The following is a 22,306-nucleotide window of genomic DNA, read 5'->3' on the forward strand; positions in this document are numbered from 1 at the left end:
ATTGCACACCATTGCAGACCTTTACACTTTCTATTACATATTGAATCCTTTGAATAGTGATGTTGGCATATGCAAAGTGTAAAGTTTGTCAAAAAGGAGAAAATGTCAGTGTAATTAACAATTTTGTATAATTGACCCTTACCTTCTTCCAAGTGAGCTCAGGAGATGAAGCCAAGAAAAATATCTCCTATTGTACATGATATGAACAAGATCACAATCAGGTTTTTCTGTTGAATACAGTACCTGATCACATTAACATTTAGAAATAAACTCTGGAATCAGCCCTATGGAAAGATGAAAATAAAGTCTTTCCTCTATATATGCCATATAGACAGAGGGGAGAAACTTGTACCCAAGGTGGTTATCCATCAAATGGGTGATAATGATCCAAACACTAAATGTTAAAATTCCAATGGCCCCCATAGTGCACCTCCCTCCCTCCAGACTTCTCCAGAGTGTCTCAGATTTGTCCAGTATAATATGTTTTTGTGTGTGTATGTGTGTGTGATTTGGATTTTTAACATAGCTTTAACAATTTTTCAGTCATATCACTATGATGTTGCAGTGTTGCAGTTTATAGTGATGTCTAGCACTGGGGCATCATGCCACAGACATGTAGCATGATGTCCCACCCAATCCAAATCACACACACACTGCAGTGTACCAAGGACAGTAAGGAAGCCTGGGGAGCCCGCCTACTACCATCTTTACGTGAAGCCAGCAATGCATGGTCTCCCCAAGAATGACATCTGCATATCAATAATCTGTAGATGATAGCCATTGTGAAAGCCTTTCAATGGTGACAGGAATATTTAAATGGCAAGGGAGTTCTCATTTTGTCTGACAACTCTTCAGTGGTGACTTATCTCAAATGAAAAGCAGGAACTAATTCCCCAGACCCTTGTGTCCTGGTGTGGGACTTTCTAAAGGTGTTGTCAACTACAAATCCATGTACAAGTTTGCCATATCCAGGGACGCCTAATGTACTAGCCAAGTCTTTGTCCCAGAACATTCAGAATGGTCTCTTCATTCCTTGATGTTCACTCAGATATGTACTGGATGGGACCGATCATTGGTGGACCTGTTTGTGACAAAGTGGAATACCAAATCCTAACCTCTCCAGTCCCGGACCCATTAAACTGAGCAATACTATGCTCTATCAATAGATTAGAACAGTCATGATGGATATGCCTACACTCCAACATCTCTGATTACAAAGTGAGACAGAAAGCAAGAAAATCAAAGTGTCGCCTTATACTCATTGGGCCACTTAGATGGGAAAAGTTGTGTATCAATGACCTTGTCAATCTCAAAATAAACTCATCAGAAAATCAAGATCTTTTTCCCTTATCTAGTCAAACAACAACGATGGCAGTTGTTTCATTCCTACCCAAACCTGCACATCTGGATTATAATAAACAGGCCCACAGAAATAAACAATTTTTGCAACCTGTCATGGAGAGAATCATGCTAGCAATAAGGCCTTCCACTCTGAAAGCATACAAATGCAAATGGCACATTTTCACCCAGTGGTCTACAAACATGTCATACTTCTCCAGGAATCTGAACCACACATAGCTAACTTCCTTTGGCTCTTAAAAAAGATAAAGTTCACACTGAGTACAAGAAAAGGTTAGTGCTTTGTGAACACTGACGCATTTCATCACCTTTGTTTATCTTTGAGTATACATGGCCAAAATTTTAGTTCTGTGCCTAAAGCAGAACCTATCATGGGTATTAACCTGGTTGAACAACTCACCTTTTCAACCACCCTCAAGGCACACAATTCCTACAAGACCTTCTTCCTTGTAGCATTAGCAATGGTGTGCAGAATTAGTAAATACATGCAGTTCCGACAAATCAGGTCAGTCTTGCTCATGATGGCATCCTCTTTCATCACCAAGAACAGGCTGCCTTCCATGGGTAACCATCATCATGAAACCTCTGTCTAGTCTGGACACATCAACTGCAGACCCCATTTCATGCTTTGAAGTGGTACCATAATATAACAGACCCACTGTGTGGAGGGAGGCTGCACCTGTTTTTACCTAAAAAATGAATGGGAGAAAATATCAACATAGACTTTCTCATAACTGCATATCGAGAAATAGCTCATATGAGCTTCTTATGCATTTTGGCTCACAAGGTTAGAGTAGTTGCCAACAGCATATTTGACCGGAACTGTTCTCAAGCTGACATCTTTCAAGCCATGGTATGGAGATTGGAGTCCACATTCTTTAGATTTTATTGCCGAGATCTGTCATCCCAAATCAGTCTGGTGGGACCTATATCCACAGCTGAACTGGTCACGTTTTCAGGTCGATCAACAGCTTCTGAAGATGTAGCTTCTTGACTTTCACTGGATTTGTGGGATGGGGATTTTTTTTCCTATTTGAAGCTATGTCCCGGTGGATGCCCCTCTCCCCCCCCCCAGTTGGGTTACCTAGAAGCTGTCTCACATACCTTTGGTGAACAGAAGTGGTATCTCTGGGGTAAGGGGATGTACCAACTTCCTCTTCTTATCTAATCTTCTAAGGTATTATGAATGGGTAACATATTTAACGGGGGCACCGAGTGGTCTAAAGCGCTCTCTGTTACGGATCACTGCCATCTCACCTGCATTCGCCGGTTCAAGTCTCAAATTCAGCCAGTGTGGGTATGTGAGAAAGCTTGCCAGTAGCTTCTCATGGGTCGGTGGTTCTTTCCAGGGGTTTTCCGGGTTCTTCCTCCACCATTAATACTGGTCGCCATGTATAGCCAACCATGTGCTGAAAAATGGCGTTAAACCCCACAACAATAACAACATATTTAACGAGGGAAAAAAATCCTAGTAAAATATCTTTCTTCGAGAATACTTACCCAACCCCAATACACATACACTCTCCCAGCCTCCTTACAGTTACATCCCTAGAGAGCATGCCTTCCACTCTAGTATTAACTGAGAGGTTCATGGTTTTTGCCACCAGTTCTTTTACCTAGAGGGAGATTAATATGCCTTACCGCCATCTAGGTTAGCAAACAACTTTTAGCTCCCTTTAGCTTGGCCAGATTTGCAAGGTAGTAGTAGTTATCCTAAAGTATTATAATTGGGTAAGTATTCTTGAAGAAATGTATTTTACTAGGCCAAATTTGTTCAACAGAAGCACATTCTAACAGTTTCCCAAAACAAGTTCCTATATATTTAAGGCCCTGTTAAGCAATTGCAGTTTGTGTAGCCCTTTTCAATGCACCCATTGCCAATAGCTTGTTGATTTTACATTTAATTTTAGGGAAATTGTTTAGTACAAACTTCTTTTCAATATTGGACATTAATCTTCTCCCATTTTTTCCTCCACTTTCCACTACTTTCTTTTCATGGGAATATCAGTGTCATAGATACATGTACCGTGATTAAAGTTTTATGGGGTAGGAGTTGGCACAGAGCTGATTAGGGGGCTTAAATATGAAAGAAAATATTTTCTTACATTGTACTATTAGTACATACTTTTAGACATTAAGAAAGGGTCTTGCTTTCAGAGTTAAGGTGTTAGTTAGATTTATGGTACCAGTTTATCCCCAATGTTTTAAAAGATATGGTGTTCAATTCATGCAGTGTAAACATTGTTTCTGTTATAAGATTCCTTTTAGAGCCCAAGATGTTATCTTATTTTTAATTTAAATGCTCTTTGCAGGACTAAATTGTCCAGTTATTGTTTTAAAAAAGTTCCCTTTTTTAAGCTTTGTACAGCATATTTTATCTTTCTATGACAGTAGGATATTTTTGTAGCACTTTTTTATTATTTTTGTATCTCACTTCTAGTTTGAAGTTGATCCTGCAGGTCCCAGTTTTGACCTGGAGATACCATTGGAGATCATATTAGGGACAATACCACTGAGATCAGCAGTTTCACCACAGTTCCTGTCTCAGTATCCACCACCCTCCAGCATACCGCCTCCTCCTGCTGGTTTTGAATCACCATTTTACACCAAAGGGGTAGCAACAAATGAGCCAACAGCACCAACTATGTCACCCAGCACCCTTCCTTACCTGCGTAAGACCTTAATTTCACTGCACCATATTTAGTTTTGAAAGGGGGAAAATTGGTAGAACTTGCTCATAACGTGCCTACCTAAAGATTATATTACTATTTTATATCAAAATCTCACTCTGGTTTTCTGTAATAATATCTTTTTTTAAAGGGTAACTCAATTCGTTACAAAGAGCTACTTGTACTTGTTGAGATACAACCATGGCTGACCTTAAGAAAATGTTTTTCTGTCCATTAGATAATGAATATCATAACTCTACATGAATTTAGGTCATTATCACTTTTTACATCAGTTGCACATTTAGATAATGGTTACAGAGTTTTTTCTGAATCTATTGATTTGAACCTGGCTCAAGTTTTTTTAGGGACTTTTACTCAAAAATTCTTTAGAGTCCCATGGATCTAGCTCTAAAAAATGCAGTGTCATGTATTCTATTAGAAAGGTTGATACAAATAGTTATAAAACCCTTATTTGAGGATGTTGGATATTGTTTGATCTGTCAAGAGTTTTGTTTTCATGGTTTTCCTTGTAATGGATAGGTTATATGTAGTGAAAATAATTTTAAAATATTTAAAAATCCTTCATTTAAAAACTTTTACATAAAATAAACATGCATCATTGCTGTTGTGTAAATAAAAGAACTATTACTCTAGCTGTAACATAAAACAGGAAGAAACAGAATTGATCATTTGCGAGTCTTCACTGTATTAGAAATGAAATTCAAAGATTTTGCTCCCCCGATCTCTAGAACAAGTGATAAGTTTGATCCCCAAGCCCATAAAACAAGTAAGGTCTTAGTACAGGTTTGATCCCAAGACCCCTAGAACAAGTGATGCCCTGGTACAGGTTTTAATAATTTAAAGTTTTTTCTCAGAGGTGCCAACCTCAATGATTTGGGTGAAATCATTTGTATTTTTAAACTTAGTTTTTAGTTTATGTTATTATTATCATATCTATCAGATTCTGATTTTTCAGTGAGATGAAGTTTATATAGGTGAACACTAGTTTGAACACCAGTATATTTTCTAAACATTAACACTTATCATGTTTGATTGTAATTCTTTGAAGAAAGCAAAGCCAAGCGTTTGTAGCACAAAAATAATATGAATACTGACCAATCAGAAAGAGAACTCTCAAACTGAATGGCAAATGATTATTATACAAAATTGAAAATATGTACTGGAAGAGTTCTGAATACTGGATATGCAAGTCATATGGAACAATTCTGAATACTGGATATGCAAGTCATATGAAAGAATCCTGAATACTGGATATTCAAGTCATATAGAAGAATTCTGAATACTGGATATGCAAGTCATATGGAAGAATTCTGAATACCGGATATGCAAGTCATCAAGATTGAATAAATACTGATCATTTACTCTTTTCTTCACTGTTACAAAGTAGTAAAGATGATTATAGCATGTTTAAAAAAAAGGACTTTGAATCAGTGAGGTTTAATTCTTAAAATAAAATTGTTGGATAAACATTTAAGTATTTAAATTTATATGTTAAGATGCTGATGTTTTAAATTTGACATTCCTATTTTACATTTTTATGGGATGGCATCTCAGCATATTTTCTTTTCTTTTCAGCACCCCCAAGCTATGCTGAGTGTGTTTTTGGCAAAGTTAGTACAAAGGGTGATGATGACAATGAATACACAATGGGAGATAAAGATTTTGCTCCTGTCTACACCTACTATGACTGGTCCAAGACCAGCTTTTAAATGAGGACAACCAACCAGAAATCATCACCTGTCTGGGGGACTTGATACCAATTTTGGATACAAAGTTATTCAACACTTACCATGAAAGTTGCTGAAGTAGAATCCAAAATTAGAATTCCCATACATTTTGAATATTACATGCTAATTGATCATAGGTCAAGATCTTTCCTAAAATTGCATTATAATTTTCCTCGGTGGATACCATTTCATGCAACAGTTTATCATTGAGAGCAACACAGAATGACACTTTTAATAATGTTTGCACTAATGTTGCTGAATATAGAAAGCAGCCAGGATTTGAGACTGTTAATAATGCTGTTATAGTTATCTTTCGATGTTGTTGTTGTTATAGTGTTTATTGCCATTTTTCAGCACATGATAGGCTATAAATGGCAGCCAGTATAAATGGTGGAAGAAGAACTCAGGGGGCCCTAGAAAGAACCATTGACCCACGAGTACTGCCGGTAAGCTTTCTCACATACACACATTGGCCAAGCTTGAGTCTTGAACCCATGCAGACAGAGATGAGATTGCAGTGATCCGTAAACACTTTAGACCACTTGGCCACTCGGGGCCCCGGTATCTTTTCTAATAATACTCATGTAGTATAAAACTCAAGTTACCACTGGCATTCTCATTTTCTCAGATACATTAGTCTGCCTCCAGCCATTATGAATTGTACCCCACCTCCTCTACTTAGAAAGTATTTACCTGGAATAGTTACAGTCTGCCTGATTATTCTCCGATTATACCATACAAATTTCAAGGGGGCCCCCGAGTGGCTGAGTTGTCAAAAGTGCTTTCTGTTATGGATCACTGCCATCTCACCTCTGTCTGCATGGGTTCGAGTCTCAGATTCAGCCAATACACAGGATACATTTTCATAACTATCTTGTTTACGCATTTCATCCATTAGTCATGTTTTACATGAAGCTGCTTATTTGGTTATTAACGGATAATTATTTTCTGTAGAACTCATTACCTATCAGTATCCAGGTCTTTTTATTTGTAATTATTTTCTTTTAACAAAGCTGTAATGAGTATTAGTTTTATAATTGGACATGTTTTTAGCTTCTTTATATGCAGCAAAGATTAACTGCTAAAATTACATATTTTTCAGTGTTGCAATATAAAGCGGAATATTTCCATTATATGTTTCATTATATGGGCCAAATCCAAGATTTTTTATTGTACACAATATTTTAATATGGTTTATTTTTGCTGTAATGTTTTACTGAAATGAGCAACACACACATACACATATATAACCATTTCTTGTACACATTTTTTTATAGATACACTTGATGGGTAATGTTTAAATATTCCTATGTTTATTCATTGTTTTTGGTTTGAGATCATTATGGATTTCAGAGCTATTTGTATTGATAGTTCTTACATTCATGGTTTTCATTTTCAAATTGTGGTATGTTTTTCTATGTATGAAATTATTGAATTTGGGACAATTATGGCTGCAGACATACATTATCAAAATGCCAGTTATTAGTATATTCAAGATTGTTGACACCATTTGAGAACTTTTGTTATGATATTAATTATCACTTAGTACAATATTACAAACATGTTATCCTTTAGGAATAATATTCCATGAGATATTAGTGAACTCCACCCATAATTTAATGTATTTACACTCCCATTGTATCCTTTCACTGTATGGACTGTTCATACAACCATTTATTTTCCTTTTTTTTATTTTTATTTATTTTTTGTTAAAATGGATCTTATCTTTTACATGCATCATAAACAGTCCAAAGCAAAGTATGTCTTGTCCAATGCTTCAGTTTTAATCATCCTTTCAAATTATCTCCTTGATTTGATGATGTGAGTTCACAATTTTGTATGGGCATATTTTTTTTATATTGCTACAAACAACAAATTTAAAGACACAATGACATATGGTTCTTATGTGAAGATGGTATTGTGCCTTCTCCAGTCCATGAACTAAGTCGGATCATAATGTCATTTTGACAATCACAAAAATGGATAATTCTGTTGTTTTCAGTTCAAATTGAATTGTCTCCCCTTTGAAGAGTTTGACAAGACACAGCGATCACTTGTCTGATAGTGTCTTTGTTGCTATGTTAGCATCAATGTTAAGTTTTCAAATTTAGGTCGATTTCTTTGACATGTTGCACACACTTTCATGAAACTTGATGTATGTATTCATCATCAAGGGTACTAATTACCACAGACAAAAATAGATTGCTGATTTTTCAGACAAGTTATTGCATTAAGTTTTTGTATTTAGCTCAGATTCTCTGACACAGTTATATGTACTGTCATGAGGATACAGTTGACCAGTGGCAAACTAAGTCACAGCAATCCACATTTCATGCAACTGTCTCTAGGTTTTTTGCATTTAGCTCATTCTATTTATAGTCATGAAACTTGATGGGTGTATTCATTTTGGGGAGGGGGGATCAAACTACATTAATGACCCACTTTCATACTCCCATGATTACAATAAGGTTTTGCATCTAACATAGTTTCCCTGATGCTTTTGTATGCATGTATATTTGATGAGAATACTACCAACCATATGCAAAATTATTTTTTGTTGACTTAATGTTTGCACTTCAGCGAGTATATTTATTCTCAACATTTAGTTAGTTTCTCTGATGTTCTATGTGCAAACTAGAAACTTCATAGGTATATTAATCTTGGAAGTTACTACTCAACACAGCCACAGTGGCCTACTTTTCATGCACTAGTAATATTGCAAGGTTTTCAAAATGGGACAAGGCACGGCAGGTGAAAAATAGTATTACATGTCATTCTTGTTGGCTATACACTGTCAGCTTAAAATTATTCTCTAGAAGCACATTCCTCTCCAAGTAATTGATAGGATTAATATCCTTATATTTCTAATTAAGAGATTGTCCACAAGACTGCACGATGATTTCAAGGGAGGCTATTATGGAAGTGTATGACTTAATATCGATGTATAAGTTGTGAAGATGCCCCTTTAATTAAGTCTTATTTACCTGAGACTTAAAGTATGTTTTGTGAGGAAAGTGTTTAATTTTTTTCCAGAAATATTAAAGCCCCAGTGCTGCTTTTTTTTAAAAAATAGATCTCACCATTCTTCCAATCAAACTAAAGTTTGGAAGGAAAGAAATGATTTGTTTAAAAAACTACCTGACATTAAGCATTTGTTGAAATAATCAGGATATTGGATTGAAACAACATTCAAATAGTTTAGAATTAAGAGGTTCCACCTCTTTATTTAGTCACCAAAGTCAATTGTAATTCCATTCTTTTTTCCCGGAGTACTCCAAAAGTAGTGACGACGTACATCTGACAAATTCCACTAGCGACTAAACTAGCAATAACAATGTTTGCACATGGTAGACAAATTAATTTGAGTGGGAAGGAAGAAAAGTAGGATTTTATTAACAGTAGATCTGAGAATTTTTAAATTAAATAATTTTGGACACATATAATAAACACTATGCTGGACCTTTTTCCTTCTTTGTTTGTTTAGTTTATTTTTATTTGGAACAAAGTACATCTAGAATAATGTCAAATAAGGATCACCTACCGTACCCACCATAGAGTGGTGTTGGCTTATTCTGTTTACAACGGTGACATTATCAAATCTTGGGTTGCAGCCTTTGGCTAAAATTGGTTGACCCACAGATATCACCTATCAACATCGGATTAATCGTATGCATGTGAAAATTGGTGATGTTTCTCTGTTCTAAATTACATGGCTCATAATGTGATGAATCATTGTTATTTAGTTTCAAGGCACCCAACAATGTTTCAGACCAATATCATTCAAGATAAGCATTATTCAGGTGATTTAGCATATATGGCATTTTGAATGTAACAACAGCATTGGGGCTTTAAGAAATTTTGAGGTTTACTGGTTCAATATTAATGATATTTATTGGTGTTGTGTTGGGAAGATTTTCAGGAGACCCTAAATGCCTGTTTTTTAAAATATTTTGTCAGTATCTGTAATTGCCTTTCATGAGACCCTAAATGCTAAATGTGGTTTATATATTGTCAGTATCTATAATTGCATTTCAGGAGAACATAATTGCCAAATTTGGTTTATATTTTGTCAGTTAATATCTGTAATTGAATTTCTGGAGACTCTAAATGCCCAATTTTTTTATATTTTGTCATTAAGTGTCTAAATGCATTTCATGAGACCCAGAATGCCCAAATTTTGTTTATATTTTGTCAGTTAGTATCTGTAATTGCATTTCAGGAGTCCCTAATTGCCAATTTTAGTTTATATTTTGTCAGTCAATATCTGTAATTGCATTTCAGGACACCCTAGAATGCAAATATTTTGTCTATATTTTGTCAGTCAGTATCTGTCATTGCATTTCAGGAGTCCCTAATTGCCAATTTTGGTTTATATTTTGTCAGTCCATATCTGTAATTGCATTTCAGGAGTCCCTAAGTGCCAATTTTGGTTTATATTTTGTCAGTCAGTATATGTAATTGCATTTCAGGAGACCCTAAAATGCAAAATTGTGTCTATATTTTGTCAGTAAGTATCTGTAATTGTACAGACAGATACTGAACTTGATGGATATTTCCCATCTTTTTATTTGTATCAAGCACATTGATTTGAGCCAAAGAACTTTTAAAGTAAACAAAATTTTATTTTCTTTATATTAATTCAGTGACAGAGATTTTAAAGTCTTTTTTATCTACCCTTCTATATTTTCTATATTTCATTTATATATAAAAAAATGTCAAACATGTTTACATGATGTACTCCATTTGATTTGAAGGCATCAATTACTTGCTTATAATCTTTTCTTTTTAACTTCTGCAAGTTTTTAAATGTCCATTTGTAGCTTGTTTGCTCAATATTCTGGAGAACTTTTGCTATCCACCTAGTGTCATAGTAATAAATGTTAGCATTAGTTTTTGCAAATATACATCCTTATAGTTATATTTTAGATATTGCCTCAACTACCTGAAGAATAGGTCACCAACATACAACTGTAAGTCTCTGTGACCTGATTTTCATACTTCATTAATCATGTACTTTTTATGTTCAGGTCAGTTTCTCAGATTGTATTACACAATTGCTTGTACACTACATCTTGAAGAGTACTCCAGCACCATACCAAATGCATGCCACTTTGACCACCTTTTAATGCTCCATTAATAATATACATTTATTGTACAATTAGGACAATGTCTTGGACACTGCTGTTTACATAGTCTTGAAAATATATCTGTGCAATCATACTGAGGGTTAAGGCACCACTGTACCACCCATAGGGCATTGTGACATAATTTTCATACTCCAGTAATCATGTTCACTTTCTAAATTTAGGTCAGTTTCTGGAATGATGTGTATAGTGATGAAAATAGATCTGTGCATGGATCCTGACAAGTTCTAGACCATTGTATCAAAAGTAGATCACTATGACCTATCCTGAAGTACTTATGTATAGTTGTTTTATGGGTTTCTCTGAAACTCACTTGTACAGCAAAGGAACCTGATATGGGCATGTATTTTTATGAGTACCTCACAGTGATACCAAAGAAGGTCAAAATAACCTACTTTTTAAGTTCATTTACATTTTATATCTTTAATTAGGTATTTGACCCTGTTTATAATGTCATATAACTGGACTGGAGCATACATTCTTATTAGTACAAGATCATATCAAGGGAAACAATCAGTTAACTGATTTCCATCAGCCATATGGGTTAGTTTTCATCATGAGTAATGGTTACCTTGAATGTTGTGTTTTAATAAATATGTGTGAGAAAGCTTTGCTGTCTTTTGACAGCTTCAATTCATATTATCGTCAGCTATGTATATTTTCTTTTTTTAAGCCACTTTAGATAGCAGATCACTGTAAGATTCTTTGTTTTATATCTTTTTTTTTCTTCTTTATTTGATGTAATACCATGGTCTCACCATTCTTTGGCAGGAGAGTCAGTATTTTTATGTATGAAAATACATTTAGTGGACTAGGACAGTAAGAGACATATGTAACATTGAAGATAGCAATATAATCAGATTACTGATAGAAACTGAAAGATTATTTGTCCATATTTACTATTCTCATCAATTTGGAAACACCTATAGGTGTTTGTTTGTCAATCACCATTACCCTTTTTTGTGAACATTCTCGGTAAACTACCAAGACATTTGTTATTAGGTCATTAGAACTTTTAAATTACGTCCCCAAATGCATATGCATGTACTAAAAATTTTAGGACTGATTCTCAGTTTCAGATGTCTTTTCTAATTGGTCACACACTGTGAAATAGGCTACTTGACTAGTAATGCATGGGAGTTCTATTTAGTATAAGCCTTTATTTTATTGAGAGAAACTCCAAAGTGTAATAAAATTATTAACTTAACATTTTTACATCCTTAGAATCAGAATTATACATCGTAATTTTACATTATACCAATATATCCTTGTGTTTAGCTCACCTAGCCACAAGGTACTTGTGACTTTCATGTAACTTTAAATAATTGCGAGTTAAACTTCTTTTCAAACACCATTGGAGCAGGTTTACCAATTTAGCAGAGATCAGTGTAGCATGAAGGGCTGTCAGATTTTTACAAGTATCTGGCACCAAATGTAACCACAATAACTACAAATAAAAAAAACTTTAAACAACTTCTCCAACCCACTTTACAGAATTTTAACAAAATTTTACAATGTGGCCACTGTTACTAAAAATAGAAACAATTCAAACATTTCTTCTTAAAAGCTGCTAAAGATTATTTAATCAAGTTTCATAGAAGGTATTCTTTCATGAGGGGCCTTCAGGTTTTTAAAAATTATGTTGATCTACCATTATATATGGCGACTGTTAATAAAAATATTTTAAACACTTCATAGCAATCCTTTCTCAAAAATGACTAAATAGAATTTAACTAAATTTGCCAGAAAGTATTCTGGCATTCAGAGCAGTTACATTTTTACAAACGATGTCAGTCTGGTATCTTATATGGCCACTGTTGCTAAAAATATAACCACTTTTAATAGTTTTTTTTTCTTCTGAAAGCTTCAAAAAAAGAATTGGGCCACATTTTAATGACAGCATTCTTTTATTAACAATTTTTAAGTGCATATAGATGATACTGATCTGCCATTACTAAAAAGGAAGAACTTGAACAAAACCAAATTACAGCTAGCATTATACCTTGAAGCCATTTTAAATTTATGCAAATGATGCCAGTCTGACATCAGATTTCATTAAAAATAGAAAACATTAAAACAACTTTATCCGTAATAATGGCTGAACAAAATCTGTCCATCTTAGACTTGAAGCACCCTGACATAAAGGCCTGTCTATATGGGACAAATGATGCTATGTACTTTAACATGAGGTACCCTGGCATAAACGCCTGTCAATATGAGACAAATGATGCTATGATCTTTAACATGAAGCACCCTGGCATAAAGGTCTGTCAATATGGGACAAATGATGCTATGATCTTTAACATGAAGCACCCTGGCATAAAGGCCTGTCAATATGGGACAATGATGCTATGATCTTTAACATGAAGCACCCTGATATAAAGGCCTGTCAAAATGGCACAAATGTTGCTATGATGATAATGACAGTTTTAAAAAATAGAGAAATCTTGAAACATTTGGTACATAATTGATATAACATATACAGTTAACAGATTGGGAAGATATTTTTTAAGAATGTATCTTGCTAACCGATGTTTCTTTTACTAACTGCTCTTGCAGTGGTGATCACATGAGAAATCTCAGGCCATCTTGTGGTTTACACTTATCAAAAACAATTTGGCCTGATTTTAGTTGGGTGATATTGATTTTCATGCATAAATTCTACGTTTGTTAACATTAAAATATATTTACTTTATTTTTTGTCACATTTATTGTCAAATTTTTCTGATATATCCAAATCAATGAGACTCCTTGTATTTTCTAAATTATTTTAATAAAGTACTGATTAAAAAAATTGTTATTTTTTTCTTCATATTTTGTTGAGATCTTGAGGAATTCCATTCATAATGGATTTTACTCAGATAATAAAATGAATCTGTATCATGAAATTTACTTTTATATTTGAGCGATACTATTTTGTTTTAAAACATTCATTTCAACTATATGCACAACATAAGGACACAGTACTGACACAACCATTTTTGTGAAAAAGAAAAGGAAATAACCATAACACTGAATAACTTGGTTCCGTGTAATTGTTCAGAAAAATTATAAAGTCTTCAAAATGCTGTTTTACTTTAAAACTTTTTATAAAGAGAGTGGATCTCTATATTACAGCTTGAAAAATGTAAAAGAAATGAATCTTTGTCTAATTGAAAATATCTTTCTATGGCAGGAGAAAAGTTAAGTCTGTGGCCAAGACATTAAGAAAATTCAAAATTAAAATATCTTTGAAATTAACAGCTAATTTACACATTTATTTTTCAGTTATGTAAAGCTGAGAATGGCAGATTATGATTATTAATAAATACATTAACTTTCCTTAATTGGATCAAAGAGTTTGTTAACACAGCAAGAAAGAGAAAAATTACAGTATGCTGGAGAGGAATCTGAGAAATAATACAAGTTGGAGAAAATTTTATTCCAACAGATACTTTGCTATTTCAAGATGACATTTGCACAGGCAATACTACACAACCAGAATTGTACCCAATTAACCAAATCTGATAAAATTCTTTTACTATCACTAAACTTTATTTATATATATATATATATATATATTGGAACTCGTCACATATTTGCTGCATCGAATAAGCTTGATATCTAATTTTGTATATACCTTTATCGATCAAAAAGTTATATTTTCTTCAATCATAAAATTCCGTAGTTTGATGAAATTAATGGTTATTTAAAAAAGTAAACATATCAACAATTTTTAAATATCCAAGCACTGATACCATTAGACGTGTCGGTATTTTAGCACTACCTATATATCAGTATATTTACTAAGTTCCACTTGGCTAATTCCATAAGGGTAGCAGCTTTCAAGTATTTAAAAAGCATTATCTCATAATCCAGTAACAGGATATGCATATTATCTACATGGTCCAGTCTTTGTCTATGGGAAGTTAAGGGTTTTGATTTGATTTCAGTCACCCACATTTCTCTTTTTACACTGAAAAATGCGCTGATATTACTGGAAAAGGGGAGGGAGGGTTCAGTTGATCCCTATTTTTCCACAACCCCTTCTAATACAGCCTCCAGTGTAGAGATAGGAAGTTATTTTTTCTTTACAAAAGACATGCAGAGGTAAATAATCCCGCATTGTAAGCATGGTCTTAGTTGAGTATCCTTGGTTAGTCTAAATATTGACTTAATATGGAATCTTCTCCAACCATCTACTGTCCTTATCTAAAAGTTCAGTTTCTGTTCATTCAGTTACAGTTAATGGTTTTCATTGATATAATATATTTGCATTGACCTGGTGCATAACAACCTGAGAAGTATTTTAATATGCCTTAAGCATCTGACAATGTGTGTCAGTGAGCTGTGGATATAATGAGAGTTCAGCATATCCAATAACAATGTATCAGTGAGCTATGGATATTAAGTGAGGTTAGCATATCTAATAACAGAGTGTCAGTGTGTGTGTGTGTGTGTGATTTGGATTTTAATGTAGCTTTAAAAAAATTTCAGTCATATCGCTACGATTTCTGCAGTTTGACAGTTTATAGTGATTGTCTAGCACTGGGGCATCATGACACAGACATGTAGCATGATGTCCCACCCAGTCACATCATCCTAACACAAGGCCAACCAGTCCTAATACTAACCTCTTAATGCTGAATGCCAAGCAAGGCAGCTGTTAGTACCATTTTTATAAGTCTTTGGTATGACTTGGCTGGGGATCGAACCCATGACCTCCCACATCCGAGGCAGATGCTCTAACCACTAGGCCAAAAGAGCAGTCCTGTAAGTTAAGCTGTGGATATAAAGTGAGGTCAGCATAAACTTACATACCGCTCATCACATCTAGGAAGACTTACCGGATGGATGTTTTTAAGACCTAATAAAATGAAGTCATGATAAACATACATACGACTCCTTAAAGCTAGGATGGCTCATGTACCACAACAAAAAGTCAGGATGGCTTATCCACCAATCCTCCAAGCTAGTGTGTCTTTTATACTACTCATCAGAGCTAGGCAGTTTATGTACCAATCCTACAAGTAGGATGGCATATATACCACTCCTCACAGCTAGGTTGGCTTATGGGATGAATGTTTTTAAGACCTCGTAAAGTGAGGTTGGCATAATTATAAGTGAGGTCAGCATAAATATATGTATATATACCAATCCTAAAACTTGGATGGCTTGTGTATCACTACTCAAAGCTATGATAGCTTTAGGGATGGATGTTGTTATGACATCATAAAGTTAGGTCAGCATTAACATACTTATCACAAAGTTTGTAAACTTTACAGTTTAATTTCTTCTTCAAATACATTACCCAATTATAATACCGTAGGAGAACTACTACTACCTCACAAATTCAGCCCTCCCAGGCTAAAACATTTTAGCAAAGGTGGCGCTCTACAGTTTCATTCTTTGCATATGGTTCGATTTTTAAAGGAAAAGAATTTCCTGGGGTTTCCTCAATGGTTATACTGGCTAATGAAAAACCTTGAATATTTTTAGGTATTGTTCAAAGAACTTTATTTTAGTGTATGACTGATGTATGTAATATGGGTTATGTCGATTGTGCATGTTACAAATGTAAACTTCACCTTTCAACCACCACTCTGTCAGAAGTTCAAAATATCTACAGAGTTCCCCCTCAAATGCTAAAAGTTATCTGCCAATTGAGGTCACTGTTTCTCCCCTTAATACCGGGATTGGTGCCAAATCCAGTGAATTCTGCAGTTAGTACTTATGCTCATGTTAAGTAGCACACTTGCTACATACAGACAGGTATCACAAAATCCATACAAGCATTTTGGAAGTTTGTACCTTAAAGCAAGTTGGATAGTATCATGTTCATAGGGAGGTATCCAACTGTATTGACTGTATTTGTTGGGACACCATAAATTATTTTTGAAAGTAATTTTTTTGTGCACTATATGTTCTGGGAAACATCGTTTTCTTGAGTCGTAAGTTCCGGAACACCTTTTAAATAAGTTAAAAATTACGTGTCGGAAAATGCACACCAACTGAAAATTTATTTTAAAAAAATATAAAACAGTGTTTTTGAGATAAAACTCTTTAATCCACTACAGCATCATCTCATCAACACAACCCTTCTTCTGCATATGTACAATCCATTCTTTTGGTACATATATTTTTAGCTTTCTCATACCGTGAATAATTATCATTAGAGGTAGCACATCGCCTGAAGCGGAAACTGCAAGGACTAAAGCAGGATTTTTCAAATCTGCACCAGACCTGCTAATTATCACACTTTTGACCCCAATCTTATCGCCAGTCCATCCAGGAATGCGATCAACGTACACTAGAATTTCATCTATGTTAATGATTATATTGTCCACAAAATCATCTGCTTCTCTTTTTGCCTTCATGAGTTCATCAAAAGATTTTATTTTCTCCAAATCTTCTGGCCAGTGCTGGGTCACTGATGTCCATGCATGAAGCACTATATTGTGTCACTTTAAAAATTGTTCCATTGTTTCAATTTATTTTCAAAATTCTCGTGAATACCAGTGAAAAGGAATCAAAGTCAACTTCCATAGTTCGGCCGTCTTTGTACATTGCAAAAAAAATAACTCAGCACACTTAAAAGAATCCAAAGTCAGCTTCTGAGTCGACTTGCTCTGCAATAAAATAACCTTTGTATTGATATCCTTTAAAGAAAGATCAACCGGCTTCAAAGTATCCAAAGTCGGCTTCTAAGGTCAGCTTGCTTTGTAATAAAAATCTTGTCTTTGATGTCCTGTCAGTATGTTTAAAGAATAAGTTTACTGCTCACTGCCGGCTGTGTCTATTCACCACCCAGGCTTCTATGTGCTTGGCATGTGTAGTTATAATTAACATAAATAGGCACTGATGTCTGCATGTAAATAGTATACACATAAATGTCTTGTTTTAATGATACTTTTGTAACACATGCTAGCAAAAAGAATGTCACGTGCACTCAAGTGAATGTGTTTTCAAATAATGATTTTTATTTCCGAGATACTGTCATATAGTTGACCTGGATATAATTCAGTCTTGGTTATTTTGCACCCAGCACTATGTCATGCGTGAATGACAGTTTTCAAAATATCAGTTGACTATTTCCCTCTCATCTGCAATTTTGTTGGATCCAGTTTTCAGTCAGATAACATATTGAAACCTCTGAGCACAACCAAACACGATTTGTTGGAGCCAGTTATCAGTTGGATAACATATTTTAACCTCTGAGCACAACCAAACACAATTTGTTAGAGCCAGTTATCAGTCGGATAACATATTAAAATCTGTTTCTCAATGTTCATGTCAATCAATGTGTCATGTGTTATCAAACATAAGTGATGCACACTACAGTTTGGAAGCCTATGCTACATATACGGATTTCATGGATATATTTAATCTTTATTGCCCATGATGACAAGAAAAATAGAATAAATGATAACAATACAAGATTAGCTTCTTTCTTTTTATTATCAAATAAGCGTTTTGTTTATCTATTTTATTGCAACGTGCAGTAAATGGGGCACAAATTAAATACAAATTTATTTAGGTTCTTAAGTCTTGGGAGATATGACCTAGGTGAAAAAAGTTTGACCCTAAGTTATGGGACAGGAAAAAAAATAATTATTTTATCGTGTTCCAATATATACGGTTGAGGGGACCCGAGTGGTCTAAAGCGCTCTCCGTTACGGATCACTGCTATCTCACCTCTGTCTGCATAGGTTCAAGTCTCGGATTCAGCCAATGTGGGTATGTGAGAAAGCTTGCCAGTAGCTTCTTGAGGGTCAGTGGTTCTTTCCGGGGATTTCCCGGGTTCTTCCTCCATCATTAATACTGGCCGCCATGTATATTCCAATCATGTGCTGAAAAATGGCGTTAAACCCTACAACAACAACAACAATATATACGGTTCATCTGTATAAATTTTGAAATTTTCTGTTGTTCCTTTCATCGACAACAGAGTGCTGTCAGTGTTGCCTCTTTGCCATCTTCATAGACTTCCTTGGTATATACCTGTAAAGGTCGGAATTAAGTTCCCTCACACTGCTATTTAATAGGCAGGTCTGGTGTGTGATACAGAACACTAGTATATTACTGCTGTATAATTTCCACTACCTTCGGATACATACAGGTCAGCTTTCTATATTATCTAGTCTTATTGTCCACTTCATATTTTATATACATGATGCTTTATTGTAATAGTGAGACTAGTGAGGAGAAAAACAAGGGTGAAAACTACTTTCTCCCTGCCTCTTGTTCACTTCATTCTTGAGAACTATGTGGCCTTCTATGGGTATAACATTGGTTGGACTGCTTCCCTGTCTGTTGTGACCTAGGAGCATCATTTCTTGGTCATGGAAGAGATTAGAAGAGAATGGCTGCGATCTTAGCTTGGTTTTGTGATGGACTTTCCAGAAGATGGAAGCAGAGAGCATTGCTTCTCTTTCTGCAAGTTGTTGGTGTTTTGATACTGTTATGGTCTGGGTGTGCTGAGCAGCTCTGTTTAGGATGCATGCCATTAAAATAACAGACTCCCATGTGCATCCTGTGGGATTCAGTGTGGGAGATGCTTGTAGGAAGATTGCCATAGAGACCAAAACTAATGTAGAACCCATGGCAACCCATTAAGCAACTCACAATACATGTGACCAATATTCCACTAGGACTTATTTTCCATAATTCACAAGGTAAAAATAATATAAACATTTCAGTAAATTATCCATAAATAAATAATAGATTAAACTGATAATTAAACTGAGTCATTATTTTTACAACAATATTTCGGCCTGAAACAAGGAGCTGCATTTAATAAGGTTTTGGGATGAAAGCATGAAATCAAAGTATCCCTGTAAAGATTAAAAGTTGTGTCTGGTCCCAACTTTGTCAATTTTATTAATAAAAATAAAAAATCTCATGAAAATGAAACTCACTTCAAACTCGGAAATATATTTCAACTGCTAAATTCCATAAATCGTTGATATTACTGGTCAAGAAGTAGCTGTGGTCATGTGAGTTAAATATGACACACATCAGAAACAAGTACGGCCAGATTGTTTTTGGATAGCAAATACTGTTTCAGGTTCATCAGTGAATCAATTACCAAGAAATATCCCAAGCCACTCGACACACCCACTGACAGGGCTAGCAATAGGCTTATCTAAAGTTTATGCACTTCAAAGAAGGACAAGCTCTTAAAATAGTGATTTGTATAAATGTTGTTTTTTAATTAAATACTTAAGCTTTAAAACACCACCTTGCTCTTGATATTTTGCCAATAGAGACCTACAAAACATAGTATTTGGAAGAAGGATATATTGTTCAGCTAATTTATCAATAAATGTTAAAAAAAAGCAAACAGCCTTATTTGTTTTATACATACTGACACAGATGTTCTCTCATAACTGAACTCTCTCTCTTTCAGCAAAACAGCTATTTCCCCATTTCACTTGTGCACACATGAACAACATCTGTCTTCTCCCATTTGTCATCTTTTTAATTTTTCTGTCAGTTCACACCATATAACCACCATTATGCTAAGGTACCATTAATGCTATAGCTACTACATACATACTAAAATCAAGTGAACAACATGACCCTTTTTAGGTTTTATAAGTGTACTGGTTTATTTGTCATAAAAATTAAGGTTGGTATTGACAAGCATGTACATCAACATGTAAGTATATAAAAAAATGTTTGGATGTGTGCAATACCTTAAGTAAACTGAAATATTATCAAAACAAAATTTTATTTTGTTCCAAGGATTTTCAGTTTTAAAGGGTTTCTCTGCACATGTGATAGGCTGGTGATTAATGTAACTCAAAGTTTCCTCTAGCTTGCAGATCCTTCTCGTGAAGAAATTTTGAGGAGATTGTTAAATTGGATATAAATAAAAGCACATTATCTGATAAAATGTGCACAGTATTGCTCTTACCCACTGACCTTTGGTCGAATTGAAGAAGAAATGACCAACTCCTGCATCATGCATGAAAAAGGAAGATCGACATCTTTTAAATGAAGAATTACTCAAGTTACGCTACATACCAATCTTCCAAGGGCAGATAGACAGATGTAAAACATGCACCCGATTCTTCTCTGTTATGGAGAAGGAAACAATGGGAGCTAAATATAAACAGAATGGTTTATTCATCTTAATGTTTTAAATAACTTATCCCATAGTAAGGAAAACCTTTGCAGTGGTGTTAGCTTTTTAATTATTTTCTGTGGATAATTTTGCAGGGTAAAATATTTAAAAATTCCTTTAGATCCACTGATCAATTTATAAATTTCATGACACTGCTGTAGACACTAAGAGATGATTTATGCGAAGCAAACAGTGGACTGACAAGCAGTTTCAACAGAATACACAGACTGCAGAAGCAGTCTAATTTGTAGCAAAGTAACCTTTGATTGAGTGTACTCTGTTGTCACATGTCTTGTAACAAATATAGCAAGAATAATGTAAAATAAATGTTTTGTTAGATATTCACAAGTCATGAACATGTACGCTTTGCATAGATTGGGTAGATAAAACAAATGTTAGTTTCTGCAGCAAGCCAGGACTTTTACCTAAGAACTGGATGCACTTAACACACTTTAAAAGTCTACACAAATAAGCATGAAATCAGTCAAATTTTCCTATAAATTTAAATGTTCATACAGCTTTTTTTTCATAACTGCTGGTGCAAGTCCCTCAATATCATTTCACAACATTCACAAGGTAAAGCCCTCCGATTCATTCAAATACTCCACCAAATATCAGGTCTATTGCAGCCTGCATGTCTCCATTGGTTGCCTGAAGGGCATGCCTTGCCACAGCCTCATCCTCAATTCCCATTTCACGCATCTGCTGAACCTGAGTCTGTCCAAAGAAAGATAGAGCAGAATCATTTATATTAGGTTACAGTGATTTTCAATCTGCAATGTATACCCAGTATAACTTTTACTGGATGGATTTATCAGTTTGTAATGCATACCTAATATGACATATCATGTGGATTGATCAGTATGTAATGAATACCTAATACAACTGATGTCAAATGAATTTATCATAAATGTAATGCATACCTAATATGACTGATATCAAGTGGATTCATCACAATTGATATCAAATGGATTTATCAGTATGCAATGCATATTCAACACCAATGATATTAAGTGGATTTATCAGTATTTAACATGTACAAAAAAAAAAGAATGAGATAAAGTGGATTTATCAGGTTAGAAATTATTAATAAAAATAAAACATATTGCATTAATGCATGAGAATTCACAGTATTATTGTAATTCTACTTTCTATTTCATCAGTTATTTAATATTTATTTATTTATTTATTATTTAATTTAATTTAGAGTATTATATTCCATGAAGTCCTTCAAAAGTGAATGAGAGAAAACTAGACCGAAGGGTAAAGTTCTTTTTA

At 34.5% G+C, this 22,306-nt stretch overlaps 2 protein-coding genes across 3 annotated transcripts in view; one reads left to right on the forward strand and one right to left on the reverse strand.

Moving 5' to 3' along the window:
* Positions 1-13,613, forward strand: part of LOC149801904 (arrestin domain-containing protein 17-like) — a 42,743-nt gene extending 29,130 nt beyond the window's left edge. For both annotated transcript variants that reach the window (XM_089956287.1, XM_089956288.1), the window contains 2 exons: positions 3,800-4,031; positions 5,625-13,613. In XM_089956287.1, coding sequence (XP_089812413.1) covers positions 3,800-4,031; positions 5,625-5,758 — 366 coding nt within the window. In that variant the 3' untranslated portion in view covers positions 5,759-13,613. The remainder of the gene's footprint in view (positions 1-3,799; positions 4,032-5,624) is intronic.
* Positions 13,614-20,483: 6,870 nt separating this feature from the next.
* Positions 20,484-22,306, reverse strand: part of LOC149801905 (ubiquitin-like protein 7) — a 45,997-nt gene continuing 44,174 nt past the window's right edge. Inside the window, exon 10 of the mRNA XM_089956289.1 lies at positions 20,484-21,745. Coding sequence (XP_089812415.1) covers positions 21,620-21,745 — 126 coding nt within the window. The 3' untranslated portion in view covers positions 20,484-21,619. The remainder of the gene's footprint in view (positions 21,746-22,306) is intronic.

The sequence above is a fragment of the Sinohyriopsis cumingii genome, chromosome 4 (genome assembly GCF_028554795.1).
Source record: "Sinohyriopsis cumingii isolate HCF-2022 chromosome 4, ASM2855479v2, whole genome shotgun sequence".
Lineage (NCBI taxonomy): Eukaryota > Metazoa > Mollusca > Bivalvia > Unionida > Unionidae > Sinohyriopsis > Sinohyriopsis cumingii.